The 16,921-nt window shown below is 30.7% G+C and overlaps 1 protein-coding gene, 3 non-coding genes and 1 pseudogene across 5 annotated transcripts; 1 reads left to right on the top strand and 4 right to left on the bottom strand.

The window, feature by feature from the left end:
* Window positions 1-533: 533 nt before the first annotated feature.
* Window positions 534-2,125, bottom strand: LOC104748791 (putative F-box/LRR-repeat protein At5g54820; annotated as a pseudogene). Its single transcript, XR_015581362.1, has 3 exons — window positions 1,456-2,125; window positions 1,074-1,247; window positions 534-982 (listed from the first exon to the last, which is right to left on the bottom strand). The product of XR_015581362.1 is annotated as a putative F-box/LRR-repeat protein At5g54820 (transcript).
* Window positions 2,126-5,360: 3,235 nt separating this feature from the next.
* On the top strand, window positions 5,361-6,169 carry LOC104747542 (uncharacterized). The gene has a single exon (XM_010469190.3). It carries the CDS (start codon window positions 5,514-5,516, stop codon window positions 5,934-5,936), a length of 423 nt encoding a protein of 140 aa, XP_010467492.2. The 5' UTR covers window positions 5,361-5,513; the 3' UTR covers window positions 5,937-6,169.
* An 830-nt stretch (window positions 6,170-6,999) lies between these two features.
* On the bottom strand, window positions 7,000-7,080 carry LOC147927232 (small nucleolar RNA snoZ7/snoR77). Its single transcript, XR_015583357.1, has one exon. It is a non-coding gene; the product is annotated as a small nucleolar RNA snoZ7/snoR77 (small nucleolar RNA).
* Window positions 7,081-7,130: 50 nt separating this feature from the next.
* Window positions 7,131-7,281, bottom strand: LOC147927231 (small nucleolar RNA snoR2/U65). Its single transcript, XR_015583363.1, has one exon. It is a non-coding gene; the product is annotated as a small nucleolar RNA snoR2/U65 (small nucleolar RNA).
* Window positions 7,282-7,470: 189 nt separating this feature from the next.
* On the bottom strand, window positions 7,471-7,536 carry LOC147927230 (small nucleolar RNA U49). Its single transcript, XR_015583366.1, has one exon. It is a non-coding gene; the product is annotated as a small nucleolar RNA U49 (small nucleolar RNA).
* Between the last annotated feature and the right edge of the window lie 9,385 nt (window positions 7,537-16,921).

Genomic DNA, 16,921 nt, shown 5'->3' with positions numbered 1-16,921 from the left:
GTACCTAGCTAGGTCATCTGTGAGTAGATACATTCATACATATTGAGTTTTGGGTTCTCTAGGTCATATTGATTTTTAATATTATTATTGGATGAATTTTATGGTTTTGTATTTTACATTGATGTATAAACTTGATAAGTGTCACTATCAAGGTAATAAGCTTATATAGTAAAATATTTTACTACAAATGCTTACTTGCAAGTGAGGATAGATTCACAAGCTAATACATATCCGAATGGAAGAAAAAAAATCAACCCATTTAGGTACAATATCACATTTAAATCTATATAAAGCAAACAAAACCATAAATGGAATTGAATAAAATCATTAGGCAAAGAAACAAAAACTCAATTTAATTAATTAGAAAACTTAAAAAAATTAAACAAAAATGTATAAAATTTGAGGATTTAATATCATATCATAATTAGTGATTATCAAACAGAAACTTGGAGACTTGTAGTCTACAAGTCTCCAAACCAAGCAAAGTAGTTTTTCATTTCTTAGTTACCAACTATTCTTCTTACCAAGCCATATAAGAAAATGATAAACTTAAACAACTAAAGAAATTGATCCAAATAAAACATTGAAATACATAGCATTAACATGAAATAAAACAAAGTCGAAAAGATCACTCAATGAGTACACTTTTTCACTAGAAATTAAAATCAAGAAAATGCTTCAGTCAAGCACTGTTTAGAGTAATTCTTAAATGAGTCGAAGCTTTCTTCAGATTCTTCTGAACCTCCTTGACTCCAGCCATTATCCACGTCTTCTGATTATGGTCCAATCCCATTGCCTCATAAAGTTCAACTCGTTCCAGCACACGCCCAGTACGAATCAGGTATTGAAGCAAATGTAACTCGTTCGAGCTTCCACGAAAGTTCTTTACCTTCACAACTTTGAGCGTTTTTTCCAAACACTCGTAAGCTTCGCTAGTAAGCCAATGCGTTACCGGATCTATCACGAATGGCGACTGATCGGTCTGCATAATCCAGTTAAAGTTAAGCGTTTTATACCAAATAGCACAATAATGTGAGAGAGATTAAAGATTAAAACAAACAAAAATAACTTACCGCGATAGGACTAGTAGTAACCAAATCAAAAGTGAGAGATTCCAGTTCCGGACAGCTGTTGAGAAATATTTTAATTCCTCCGAAGTCATTTGGGTGCATATTTGTTCGCATCACCAAATGTCGAGTTTTCATCGGACCATGCAAAGCCATAGGATCGTCACAATCTTGGATCACCTTTTTCAAAGAAAAAAGTATGTTAAATCGACACACACAAAAAAAAAAAAAAAAAAAAAAATGTTTGCATAGTGATGTATTGAACGATCTAGTGATGTAGATTTTGTGGAAATGAAATATAACAATAATATCGAATTAATGAATGATCTAAGAGATGTAGATATTATGAATATTAGATAGCTAATAGAGTACGTGAAAAACAATTTACCTGAAGGAAGAAAGATCAAACGGTTAAAGATCTAACATATAAAAGATTAAGAAAGAGATGAGAAACATCTAGTTCGTTCTTCTGAAGATACTGGCATCTGAATATACAAATTAAAAATGAGCTTATTAAGTCTGTCGGGGTACGATCTGAGAGATTAAGAACTATGTTCTTGACTTGTCGGGAGGTGGCGAATTCGAGGAGAGACATTATATCTCTCTCGAAACCCGTGGGCAGGAAGAGATGAATCTCAAAGTTTTCGATAACTTTGCCAGTAAACTTTGAGACCCACTCAAGCAAAACACCAACAAAGAAAACCCTTTCACGAACTGAGGGTTCGACGAACGCTCTATGAAAGTGAAACTCCGGAAGTGTAACAAATTCGGACTCTTTGAAGACAAGACTTGTCGTCTCAAGACAGAGATTTCTCCATCTCTTTGAAAGAACACTCGTTCGTACTGATTCTTTGAACGGTAACAACGAGATTATCGTAACCAAAAGGGAATCATGAAGACTCGATAAGAAATCTGAGGTGTTTGTTGAAACCATTATGAAAGTATGGTGATAAAGAGAGAAGATGGTGTTTATGAGTAAACCAGTGGCTTTAGCACCTTAGAAGATGGTGTTTATGATTAAACCAGTGGCTTTAGCACCTCAGAAGCTTATCTATTTATAAGCTTTTGAAAGTCTTGATTTTTTTTTTCTGCTTTGTGATTTTTTTTATTAAACCACTTTGACCTCTATTTAGCTTTTTTTTTTAATAACTATTTATCTTTGAGTTTCCAACTAATAATAATTGTGATTTGAGAATGCTTAATATTAATTTTTACTGAGCAAGAAACATCAAAAATGTTTTTTGTTTTTACTAAAAATTAAATTAATTCTTACATAATGGGCAAGCTTTTCCAAAATTTTGATCAATAATGTTAGATGCACGCTTTTTGAAAGTATGTTTAAAAAAAAAAGATTTTTTACAATTAGTTGACTTTACCTCTTTCATAATAGAAATTTTTCTAACATGTTATTTCTAAGAGAAAAAAAAAAATTTTAATCTTAAAAGGTTTTTTAAATAATAATTAATATATCTTAATAAATCCATTTTTAAATGAAATTTTGGTAAATTAAATTGTGAGTTAATATATATTTTTCTATTATGACAAATATTGTTAAAAATAGTGTACACTATGAAGTGAGTAATTTTTATTTTCTTTTGCTTTTTTAAATATTTTTCCTTGAAAGATACTTTTCTCTTTGATTTAAAAAGCTTTACCTAGTAAATTTTGATTTGAAATAACAATAGTGCAAAAAAGTTGTAATTTTCTATTGGTGTAATTGTTTTAAGGGGAAAAATGAAAAATAAAAGATATCTTCTTTATTTGGGTGATTTGTTACCTTTGTTAATCAGATTTGGTGAACTATACTTTATATTAATCAAAAAACCTATTATGCCCTTACTTTTAAATTTTCCACAAATGACAAACCCCTAATGAAGACCAGAGAGGCTTCAATTGAGAAAATGAACAATATTTTTGTTTTCTCAAAAGTTTAATGGATTAATAAGCTTAATCGTAGGCCCAATATTTGCAAGCTATTCTTTAGCCATTTCTATTTAGCTCCAGTGAGATGATGCAACTAGTACAATATTATCGGGAAAAGGGTAAATTTTAACTTGTACTATTTGAAAAGTGTAAATTTCTACCCAGACAACTCAACCGTGTGTTTTCCAACCTAAACCCTCACTTAATTCAAATTTACTACCTAGACTTTGAATCATTACCCATATTCGTACATTGACTCAAACAACGTTAGTCAACTGTTAAGTATAGTTGAGTCATATGGCATATATAGACTTTTAGCTGCAGACACAACCAAATTATACGAGATAATTGAGAAATTCACACTTACCCCATCCCTTCCAAACGGATACGCATGAAACAATCTTCCCAGATTTTTAGCAGTTGTCGATGTCTTCATTACAACAGGTGTTCCACAATGGTGACATCTCTTAGGGAGGCCTCTTCTTCGTTTATCCATTTGAGTTTGTCGAAATCTCTATTTGAGGAGCAGAGATAAGAGCTCAGTAAATATAGAGGAAGAAGATGAATGTATGAAACCCTAAATCGAATTATCCCCCAAATAGATTAGAAGACATGCCACATCAGTAGCAAACTTGCCATCGCATCATATGACTCAATCGTATTTAACAGTTGACTAACGATGTTTGAGTCAATGTAGGAATATGGGTAAGGATTTGAAGTCTAGGTAATAAATTTGAATTAAGTGAGGGTTTAGGTTGAAAAAACACACGGTTCTGTTGTTTGGGTAGGAATTTACACTTTTGAAATAATACGGGTTGAAATTTACCATTTTCTCCAATGTTATCAGTAGGAGAAGTCTAAAATATGTTTTTATTTTACTTTTAGAATGAAAATAATATTATATTCAATCCAAAAACAGTTATTATAAACAGAATGTAAAATTATATTCAACCTAGAAACCTTTTTGACATCAAATACATCCCTTAAGGCCTTATTAGAATGTAATTTAGAAAAGTTTCCAGAAATGAAGAAACAACTTTAAGGTCTTGCATGCCAAAACCAAAGTCGTAGCCTAAAGTATGGTTTTAGTGAAGGATGCATGATAGATCCACACATTCTCAAATGTGAGGTTTGATTGTTTGAAGGCACACAATTCGATCCTTCCGTTTCAAAATATATGATGTTTTTAAGTAAAGCACGCAGATTAAGAAGTTTTTACTTTTAACAAGTTTAACCAATCAGAAACAATACTGCATAATATAAAATACTAAACTAATCTAAAGTAGCATAGAAACTTGAAAACATCATATATTATGAAACAAAAACTTCTCTAAAACATCTTACATTTTGAAACGGAAGGAATACAATTTAGTCGAATCTTATATGGTGAACTTTAAAAAGTCTTACATAAGAAATCATAACTATATAGACTTATAATAGGAAAGAGATATTGAGATAATGGATATCCAACTTAAAATCAATTTGTTATGAGTGCATTGGCTCATATGTTATATACAAGTGGGCGCACATGATTCTTTTGTCATGTTTCAATCTACCATATTGTGGCCAATGTATGATTTGATTGTTTCGAACAACCTGAGTTTGGATTCAATACATCATTGTGACTTTCTAGCTCAACATATTCCACATTTACAACACTTATTGCGCTTTCATAATTTACATCATTGTATATGTATATGTGTTAGTTAAGTATACGTTTGCATTGCGTTTGTTTCATAATTTTAATTTGGAATGTAGACGACAAACACAATGCATTCATATTGCTTGCCAAATCGTGATTACAAACGAATTCGAAATATTGTCATTAATATTGACGCTCCCCAAAACAAAACCATTTATGATATTTCGGCAGAGAAATTTTGCTCACCATCTTGCTTTCGTGTACGCCATCTAAAATGTATTTTAGTTACAAATTTTTCCGAAAATTCATGACCTTTAAATTATTTTTGGTCTTGCATATTTATTCTTTTTTTTTTCAAATCAATAATTTTATGTGTTATTGGTTCCATGATTTACAAATATTTATTAAAATCCTATGTTATTCATTTAATTATTTGTTTTTGGATTACAAAATTCACATTATGTGTTAAATAAATTTGAATGGATTTGAAAGTGTAAAATATAAGGATTCAATTCCAAAGATAAAACATGTTATTTCAAAATCAATGTGTTTTAATTTTTAGAATTAACAATTTCATATAGATTTAGAAATCACTTATTTTAACTATATATATATTTTTTAAATTACAACTCGATATAAATGATACACTATACCAACTTTGCGGCAAATCATATGAGAAAGAACTGGCATGTAATTATTGGCAAAGGAAAGGAATAAAAATGAATGAGGTCCACAACATACACGGGAATAAAACCAGTCAGTGTCAAAGCTTTGTTCACAATCTCTCTCTCATACCTTTCTCACTTTTTCTCTCTAAAGCAACCTGATCATCTCTTAACCTCCTGATCTTCATCTTCCTCTCTCTCTGATCTCTCTTGGCCATGAGCTCCTCAATTATGAAAACTCTTCAGATTCGTAAACCCACTTCTCTCCCTGTCTCTTCCACCACCACCACAGATGAGCCTGGCCTTCTCCGTCGCCGTCTCTCTTCTCTTTCTCTAAATCTTTCACGTAACCAACCTTCCACCGTCTCTAAATCCAAGTCGGTGCCAACCATGGGAGAGCAAGGAGGGAGCTCCGTGAAAGAATGGTGGGAATGGAGTTTGTCATGGATTTTCTTAAAGAAGTTACCAATCTTTTTCACAGATCTTGAAGTTAACAAGAACGGAGCCAAACCATCATTGGGTAATCAACAAACAGGCAGCTTCACTCATGTCTTCTTCATGCTCCGTTCTGAGATTCGCCGCCTCCTCCGTCCTTCCTCTGACTCTCTTCCTCTCTCCTGCAAGCATGGACAGCGATGAGCGCTCTCTCTCTATCTCTTTCGTTGGTGGTTTAAGATTTTTGTGCCTACGCTTATTCTTATTACAAAAGTTGTAATTATTAATTAAAATGTATAATTTGCTTGATGCTATTTGCTACATAATTCCTAGCTTTCGTCATTCTTAACTTTTCTGTCATATGTATGATTATTTCATTTTGTTTTAGAAGTTGTGTACTTATGTTTCATTTTATTAAGTTACAAACCATTCTTTCATTACTTATTAATTACGAGCCAAATTCTTAGATGGTGATGATAAAAGATCGAATGTTATTACAATACAAGTCAAATTAAACATTTGAAGAACACAATTAAAAGTCAAATATTATAGCTGAATAGAATTTTCCACTTTTGTTCTGTACCTCCTTTGTCTTTGCGTGCAACTAGGCAGAGAAATACTAGTGTAGCTTTTTTACTTGGTTACGTCTTCCAAAAAAAAAGAAAAAAGAGTATCTCCGAAACGTCGGCTACAATCAAGGTGGCCATTGGGGACAGGAATAACCTTAGGTGGCGCATTTTCATATAATCAAACAACACATTCTTTCTCTGAATTACGACTATCGAGATTTTAATTAAAAGGAACTCATACTAATAGAAGCGTGTGGAAACATTTTCTCCGGACTACGATGAAGTTCCACGCAGAACCATCATATATCTTCGGACCATGATTATAAACTCTTCCTTGTGGATGGTTAGAGACTCATAAGAACTTTAGTATGATCTAAGATGTAGTGTGGAGCTAAAAATCAAACGTATCATGTAGACAAACAAAAGAAAAAATGCTCATGTACCTTTTTTGGATTTAATGTTATGAAAGAAAGAAAAAAATGATTAAAAATAAACTTTGCTTCTTAATCAATAATGTGAGATATTTTCTTCTGATTTGCAATAATGAAAGATTACTTGCAAGATGAAATAGAGAAAAGATCAATGGGTTTCGATTTATGCCTGCAACGGAACAAGAACAGCATTTGAAATCTCGCTGCTCTGATCTCTCAAAGGCAATTGCTCATAACTATTGAAATAAAAAAAAGGAAATAGGGAAGCCTCAGTAAGCCAGCGTTTTTCACATCAAAGAGTATAAAACTCAGACGGTAATTCCATATTTTAGCAATAATCATCATCGGTAACCTTCCCAATAATCAAAAAATCAAAATTAATTGGTTTAAAAAATCTAAAATGTAATCGCCGAAATGGCTCCGTAGATCGTATAATAATCAAAGATCCACAGGTTCCTATCAGTAAGCGAAACACGAACATTTGTTTATGTCCAATGTAGCATCGAGGATCATAGCCACAAAGAGCTACCGTCGACGTGGCATCGGACAAGTTCATATCATAACTTAAATAAAATAAAATAAAAGCCTCAGCGAACCCGTGTCAAATCACCCACACAGCGGACACAGAACGGTTAGGATGTACGGTAGATAACCCGGCCGAGCAGCTCGAACCCGACCTTAACTAGATCGGGAACACTGACCGGGGGATGGGTGTAACTACCGGATGCAATCCTCGTTCAGTCCACTGTTGTGTAAAGTGTCATACGGCACTTCCTATCTTATGGGATTGCTTCTTCATCGGAGATAAACTTCTAGACAGAAAAAACCAAAGATTACTGGTAAACTTGAAGAAGGACATGGAGAATCAAATAGTAAACATATATCTGTGAAAAACTCAAGCTAAAGGTTAAGTTAGAGAAGTGTATGAAGATGATATTAGAGAGATAAGAGTAGCTGCGTTTATTTATATAGTAGATGTTAGGAGTCTTAGGACTTAGGGAGGCGGCATTACTCAAAACCCTAATCTCCTACGTCCGGTTCATGTATTTTTTTTTTCTACGTCCGGTTCATTGTCTTGTAAACGGCTGCTGTTTTTTTTTTAAAATAACTTTCCTTGTGTTGTTATATGTTTCTAAAATATATTTCAATATTAGTTTTTTTTTCCTCAATATTAGTTATACAATATTTTTTGTAGCAAACTTATAATTTAACTTTTCTCATCAAACGAACAGAATATATATGACATATACATCACATTAATATATTTTGATTCAAACATAAAACATGATTAATGATTTGTCTTTTTTTTTTTCTGTAAGCTTACAGGTTCATGTGTCATATCATTTTTGTAAACACAATTGTACTTTTTGCTCATGTTGTAAGTTAAGAGTATAAAAAATGGTTGTTATTAAACTCTCACAGAATAACAAAATGGTTTTTGACCAAAAAAAAAAATGATTACTAATATCAACCATGAATGAATCCATCTATTTCACCATTTTTAAAAAATAATAATAGAAAGTGACATAAATAACGCAATTGCATGTGCATTGTGCTGCGGAGAGTATATGAAGCAAAGAAATAAATAAGTGGGGAGCACATGGTTTCCCTGTCATGTTCCAATCTACCACATTGGGACCAAATGTATGATTGATTGTTTCGAACAACCTTAAGTTTGGTTCCTAGACTTCACTTTTATTAGCTATCCACATTTTACATCATTTTACACTCATATGTGTTATGTGTATCTTATATAATAAAGTAGAGTTCCCTTCTAAAACTTGTTTCTTGACACTTCTAGAGTTGACACTTATTCTTGAAAAAAATTAATCCCTATATATGGTTAAACCAACTTCGACAAAGGAGCCATATCTATACACGTAGTTCACATACATACTTGTTCATTTCATTGTAATTTTAAAGCATATATTGTCCTCTATTTTAAACATAAAAAAAATCAAACAATTAAAATGCATCACCGATCATTACAATGCAATAAACGGGAAAAAAAAATATGGCTGGCATAAATATTGTTTTTTCCCAACGTTACGGTAAATTGTGTGTATTCCTAATTCTATTAAAAATTCAATAAACATTAATTTCATTTGATAACCTTAAAAACTCGACAATGCTATAAATCAGAAACACAAATGATTTCTGATGTGTCTGCATTTTATAGGGTTTTAACTATAGTTTTTACACTTGTTTTGAGTCTTTTGTTAGGTCAAGTGTGCTTTTAGAGTCCTTTTAGTCTTTTGTGAGTCTTTACAGGTTCTAGGTGATTTTGGAAGGAATCTGAGCATTTTGGAGATGAAAATATGCATCTGGAGCTAAATTGGTTGAAGACTGATCGGGCTAGCAAGCAGATGAAGTGAGAGCAGAAAAAACGTTCCGGATCAACTGATCCTCGCTCGAGATCGACAAATCCCATCCCCGAAGCAACTTTTCCTTTTATGTTTTAAACCGACTTTTAGGGTTTTATTTTATTATTTAAGAATGAGGCTCGACCTCTAGAAAGACAAGTTTTATTCTATGCAGCCCTTGAACACTTGTAAGCTTTGGGAGAAGATCTCTTATCCTTTCTAACCTTCTGGAGAAGAATTTTGAACCCTTTTATTTCTCTTTGCAATTCAAACATGTTTTCTTCATATTTGATTTGTGATTGTTGTTATTCGATGTCTGAGTAGTCTCTCTGTTGGGTTTCGGGTTTCAAAAAGGAGTTTTATGATTCTCTAACTTAGGTTGTTAGATTTTGGATTGATCTATTGTGTTCTTCATCTATTGTTGGTCTCATTGCTTAAACTAGATTAGCTACCTAGTTTATGATCATAGGTTTAATTCATCTAGGCATCAAAAGTGTTGTTGAATTACTTGAAAAGAACTTAGGTGAGCAAGGTGATCCTTAGCCAACGAAGGTTGAAGTTAAGGCACCTTGTGAACATAATCAAACTTGAACTTATTGCTTGCTAGGATTGTTAGATTCAAACGATGGTTTAGAGTTTTATCATTTTCTTGCATAGATAACTAACGCTGCGACAGTAGGTTAGTTTTACATTCGAGATTTGAGTTCAAGAACGGTATTTAATGATATCCTAATCCATCATCTAATTTCGTGATCATGTCCCCTAACTGATTCCCACACCCAATATCTTCTCTTGATTTCACAAACCTTTATTTATTTTGTCTTCAATCGGTTACTTGAAAAATAATCTTTCTCATTGTCTTAGCTTAATTTGATCTATATAATTCCATAGTGCATCATTTGGTCTCTGTGGATTCGACTCTAAAGTGCTACGACGACACCACTAGATCGTGGTTGAGTGTGCTTTGGGTTATTAATTGACCTTTGATCAATTTCTTTCTATGAAAATATTTTTTTTTGAAAAATATTACTCATCTAATATAATCTGTTGGAACATAAATTGAAGCCCTTCCTTCCTCATATCCTGCATAAATATTGACCCCACTCAAATTCTCAAGTTTACCAGATCATTATTTGAAACTAAAAATAGACTCTCCAGTTATGCTCTCATGAAACATGAATAAAAAAAAGAGGAATTTATAGTGGAACTAGATTAATTTTCACACGTTTGGGTGCTAGAGTCATTGAAGCAAAGATCTTAACTGGTACAGCAGTTGGAAACAAGGTTGTCATCCCAACGATATTACTCTCTCATGCTGATTCTAAGTGTCCGTTAAAATTAAGAAGACGTCAATTCCCCCTGCGTTTGAGGTATGTAATGAATATTAATAAAAGCCAAAAACAAATCTTAGAAAAAGTTTGTTTATATTGTATGTCGAGTTATGTAGAGTAACGTCATCAGCAGATTTAGAAGTTTTGAACATGGTGAACATGGACGAGCCGAGATATACAATTATAGAGAGGTATCCAACAACGTCACCAAGTCTACGTAAATTCTCTCAATTAAATATTAAATAGAATCAGATCATAATCTCTACAACTTACTTAGCAGCGATACACAATATAAAAATAAGAATTAGAAACTTCCCATGTGTGTTGCGTTTATATATATTGTGTTGTTAGGATAATAATAATAAAAAGATGCTTCGCCAGGCTTCATAGTCTTCATATATTGTCTAGCTTACAACGTAACGTTTGAATCTTCCCATGTTACGACGATGTGCGTATGCGGCGAAAATAGCACTGAACAATTTCTTTGCAGGAGAACCACGAGGAATGGAAAATAACAACACAAGTTATTTATATAGTCAAATTATATATTATTATTTTGAAAACAAAACCTCTAGATATTCAAGTAAATGAAGGATGGAAGAGTAAGGGACAAGAAGGTAAGAAAAGAAATCAATCGAAAAGGTAAATGACTCAAATATTTGGAAGTCACTCTGTCTTTAAGCTAAATGTCGATAACAGACTAAGACAATCGTTTTGGTTACATATGAGATTACACATTTTGTCAGAACAACTTGGACCAATTTATACATATGCGAGAGAAGACTTAGTAAGAAAGGGAACTATTCATTCTTTAAAAAAAAAAAAATCAGTATCTAATCAATTTTGTAATAACCTGTATATCTCCATGTACACATCGTCGGGTGTAATTTCTGATATCAGTTACTGAATGTTGAGAGGTTGGTCTCTCCCCAGAGGTAGCGTCGTAGCGGTGAACTAGTAATAACAAATTTTCGTCTCTGCTTCTTTAAATAGATAGAATTAGGGATCAGAACCAAGTAAAATATTTTAACAAATACTTACACTAGACACTATTACATCTAAAAGAATACAACTACATTAAAATTGATAACCAAGAAAAAACCCAAACACGACAAATTAATATGTGGGGTAAACCCTGAGTTAATATTTCTAAATTGTCTACATTAACCAAAACATGAATCATCCTAAAATTTCGATGAACACTTTGACTATTTAAAAACAAACTACATAACTTGCTTAGCTTTTATGGAAAATATACGTACACTATAATATACATTTAATAGAATATAACTACCTTTAAATTAGTAACCAAGAAAAACCCCAAACATGCACGACAATATGTGTGTGAGTTAATATTTCCAAATTGATCAAGCATGAATTATCCCATAATCTCGATAAACACTTTGACTATTTAAAAACAAACTATGTAGCTTGCTTAGCTTTTATGGAAAATTATATAGGTTATAAAATTACAAAAGAGACGTTTCAAAAGGTGCTGCTTAAGAAGACCAAACTAATTACACAATAATGACCAATAAATATATACAAATATTTAACAACTCATAAGTGCAACGGCTAAAAGAATAAGCACACAAAAACAATGAATAACAATTTTTCCTTATGCTCCATATTATTAATTGTTTTAGATAATTTCACACAGATTAAGAAAATAATTAAGTTTCCACTTTATCCTTCATTAACACACCATTTTATTTGATAAAATAGAAAAACTTATAGAGCTTCTATTTGATTCATAAATTTGCATCGTAAATATAAAACGAGAAATAATATGAAACAAAATTTAAATCTAAAATGACAACTAAAAAAACCGAACTGTGTAATATTGACAATTAAATGGGAAAAATTTACAAATCACATAACCACATCCCACAACATATGTTCCCATATATACATAGCAATACTAACACCATCAACAGACAATCAATCAAATCCCAAAAAAGTACAATCAATCCAAACAAAAAAAACATGGATTATATTCTTTATGCATTGCACTACTGTAGTATCAAAATTAGCTCAATGGCAACACAGTCCCACAACCAACTCATTTTCCAAATCAAATAATCACATCGACAGGAAAACAATAACAACTACACAATTTCATATTGTCCAACAAGTACATATTTCAGAAAAACAAACTAATCGCAAGTTACTCTAAATAGAAAATAAATAATAATATAAATAAAACCGTACAACGCACGAGACTACTCCTAGTGAATATATATTATCAATATACTCTACAAGTCTCGATTCAAGTCCTAACTAACATTACAACAAGAAGTGTCATATGTAAAATGAGCTCACATCTTCCTTTAACATCACAGACCTAGAGAGGATGTGAGACCCATTAAGAAAAGTGGCGGTCTGTGCGTTACAAAAGTTAATTTGGAATTCTTGTCTGAGACTATCTTTGCAGACACTCCATGGAGCCTCACTATATCTTTCACATATATTTTTTTAGTAAAAACTAGTGTTCTAACGATTTTCTTAATGGCTAGAAAATATGCTAACTTGGTTCGACGGTCCACAATAACCCAAATAATATATTGGGTCCGTGAAGTTGGCAACCTTACTATGAAATCTATTGTAATTATCCCACTTCCACTATAGGATAGCTAAACTCTGCAACAATCCACTTGGAACCTGATTTTCAGCCTTCATTAACTAGCACATATCGCAAGTTGCGACTGAGTTTGCGACATCCTTCTTCATCACGATCCAATGATAGTACCTCTTCAGATCTAGTTACATCTCGGTTTCCCCTAGATGAATTGAAAACATGCTCGCATGAGCCTCACTTATAATCTTCTGCCTCAAACTCTTGTCCTTGGGCACGAAGACCCCCCCCCCCCCTTAATGCACAAGAATAGTCCTATTAGCGGATACTTGATACATAAAACCTGCATCCTTGGAAGCATTAATCAACCCCTCATCCTTCTCAGTAACCAACCGAACCCTTCTCAAAAGAGATGTCTAATTAGCTGCCTCCAACCCCAATGATTCGTACACTGTAGCACACATTGGTGTTGTGACTGTTATGTTTTATATCTTTTATTAGGATGTTAGTTTATGGAATTATTGTTGTTTAGGGCTGACATTTACGCTGCTGGTCTTGATTCTTTTTTATGACACATGCTGGTTAACTGGATTTTTATGTTATTGGCTTAGTTCATCGCTGGTTTGATTGATGGTTTGATGCATGTTTTAATCGGTAGAATTGATTAGTAATTATGAGGCTATTAAATAACTGATTAAGAAAACCTGGATTGGGTCGTTTTAAAGATGATACTAAAAATATGACACTTAAATGTAGGGGTGAATTACTCAAATGTTACTCATTTTAGGTAATATTACCAGAATCTACAAAAAACTTTTTTATTACTAGAATGTTTCGGGTATTTTCAAAATACCCAGCGTGCCCCTGTTTTATGTTACCGGAAAAAACGTTATTACAAAAATGTCATTGCCACGTCAGACGCCACGTCAGAAATCGCTGACGTGTACCATAACTCAGCCGTAACGCGATACAGAGTATCTTGCGGCTGAATTATAGGTATGTTGCGGCTGAGTTACTCAAAAAAACATTTGAGTAAGAGCGGATGGCTGACTTATGAAAATCTGGCTGAGTTACGCTTATAAGTCAGCCAAGAGTTATGGCTGATTTATTAAATTTGGCTGAGTTATGCGCATAACTCAGCTGTAGTAATGGCTGAGTTTTCACCTGATGGTTGAGTTGTCAAGATTTTGGCTGAGTTATCGCTACGACACGGTTGAGTTGTCAAAATTTTGACTGAGTTATTACAACGACACGGCTGAGTTGCCATTTTTCGACTGGCTGAGTTATGAAAAATGGCTGACTTATGAGATGTAGTTACGGCTGAGTTATGGTAAAAAACTATAACTCAGCCGTAATAGGCTGACTTATCGACAAGTCAGCCGTTTGACGGCTGACTTATTGGCAAAAGATTAATTACTAGAATGTTTTTCAGTTATGGCTGACTTATCAAACGATACGGCTGATTTACATATTTTCAGTTCATGAAGTGGCTGAGTTTGGCAGCAATTTTTTTTGCTTTTTAATTACTGTAATGTTTTTCGTGTTGTGGCTGAGTTACATTGTTAACTAAACTTCTTTGTTACATTGCAAATTAAAAAATTAACTACATGCATGCTATAATATTTAAAATCTTATCATATTTAGGTCTATGTCTATTTTCATTTCAAATGATAATAAAAAATAATAATTTAGGAGAAATAAAATAACTAATTAAAAAAGTTATTAAATAAAAGAAAAACAGTAAAAATTATTTTTCTTGATATATGAATTAAATAAAAACGAAAAAAAATAATTTTTTGTATTATATAACTGAATTTTCGTTTTTTTAATTAAAAAAAAATAGATAACTCAACTTACCACATCTTTAACTCATGAAAATTTCCATGATGTTGAATAATCTTTTGAGTTAACAATCTTACAAAGGATATACCTCAAACTTGTACATCAACCACAACACATGATTATTCAAACTCAACTTCAAAAAAATTAGTTTTGTTAGTGATTGGTAACATTTTTGAATAAAATTTAGGTCTATGTCTATTTTCATTTCAAATGATAATAAAAAATAATAATTTAGGAGAAATAAAAGAACTAACTAAAAAAGTTATTAAATAAAAAAAACAAGAATTTTTTTTTTTTGATATATGAATTAAATAAAAACGAAAAAAAATAATTTTTTGTATTATATAACTGAATTTTCGTTTTATTAATTAAAAAAATAGATAACTCAACTCAAATAGGAGAAATAAAATAACTAATTAAAAAAGTTATTAAATAAAAGAAAAACAGTAAAAATTATTTTTCTTGATATATGAATTAAATAAAAACGAAAAAAATAATTTTTTGTATTATATAACTGAATTTTTGTTTTTTAATTAAAAAAAAAAAATAGATAACTCAACTTACCACATCTTTTAACTCATGAAAATTTCCATGATGTTGAATAATCTTTTGAGTTAACAATTTTACAAAGGATATACCTCAAACTTGTACATCAACCATAACACATGATTATTCAAACTCAACTTCAAAAAAATTAGTTTTGTTAGTGATTGGTAACATTTTTGAATAAAATTTAGGTCTATGTCTATTTTCATTTCAAATGATAATAAAAAATAATAATTTAGGAGAAATAAAAGAACTAACTAAAAAAGTTATTAAATAAAAAAAACAAGAAATTTTTTTTTTTTGATATATGAATTAAATAAAAACGAAAAAATAATTTTTTGTATTATATAACTGAATTTTCGTTTTTTTAATTAAAAAAATAGATAACTCAACTCAAATAGGAGAAATAAAATAACTAATTAAAAAAGTTATTAAATAAAAGAAAAACAGTAAAAATTATTTTTCTTGATATATGAATTAAATAAAAACGAAAAAAATAATTTTTTGTATTATATAACTGAATTTTTGTTTTTTAATTAAAAAAAAAATAGATAACTCAACTTACCACATCTTTTAACTCATGAAAATTTCCATGATGTTGAATAATCTTTTGAGTTAACAATTTTACAAAGGATATACCTCAAACTTGTACATCAACCATAACACATGATTATTCAAACTCAACTTCAAAAAAATTAGTTTTGTTAGTGATTGGTAACATTTTTGAATAAAATTTAGGTCTATGTCTATTTTCATTTCAAATGATAATAAAAAATAATAATTTAGGAGAAATAAAAGAACTAACTAAAAAAGTTATTAAATAAAAAAAACAAGAAATTTTTTTTTTTGATATATGAATTAAATAAAAACGAAAAAATAATTTTTTGTATTATATAACTGAATTTTCGTTTTTTAATTAAAAAAATAGATAACTCAACTCAAATAGGAGAAATAAAATAATTAATTAAAAAAGTTATTAAATAAAAGAAAAACAGTAAAAATTAATTTTCTTGATATATGAATTAAATAAAAACGAAAAAAATAATTTTTTCTATTATATAACTGAATTTTCATTTTTTAATTAAAAAAAAATAGATAACTCAACTTACCACATCTTTAACTCATGAAAATTTCCATGATGTTGAATAATCTTTTGAGTTAACAATTTTACAAAGGATATACCTCAAACTTGTACATCAACCACAACACATGATTATTCAAACTCAACTTCAAAAAAATTAGTTTTGTTAGTGATTGGTAACATTTTTGAATAAAATTTAGGTCTATGTCTATTTTCATTCCAAATGATAATAAAAAATAATAATTTTGGAGAAATAAAATAACTAACTAAAAAATTTATTAAATAAAAAAAAACAATAAACTTTTTTTTTGATATATAAATTAAATAAAAACGAAAAAAATAATTTTTTTGTATTATATAACTGAATTTTCGTTTTTTTAATTAAAAAAATAGATAATTCAACTCAAATAGGAGAAATAAAATAACTAATTAAAAAAGTTATTAAATAAAA

The sequence above is a fragment of the Camelina sativa genome, chromosome 15, assembly GCF_030686135.1.
Source record: "Camelina sativa cultivar CO46 ecotype springtype chromosome 15, ASM3068613v1".
NCBI lineage: Eukaryota > Viridiplantae > Streptophyta > Magnoliopsida > Brassicales > Brassicaceae > Camelina > Camelina sativa.
The sequence above is the reverse complement of the archived record's forward strand: the minus strand, read 5'-3'. Positions and strand labels throughout refer to the sequence as shown.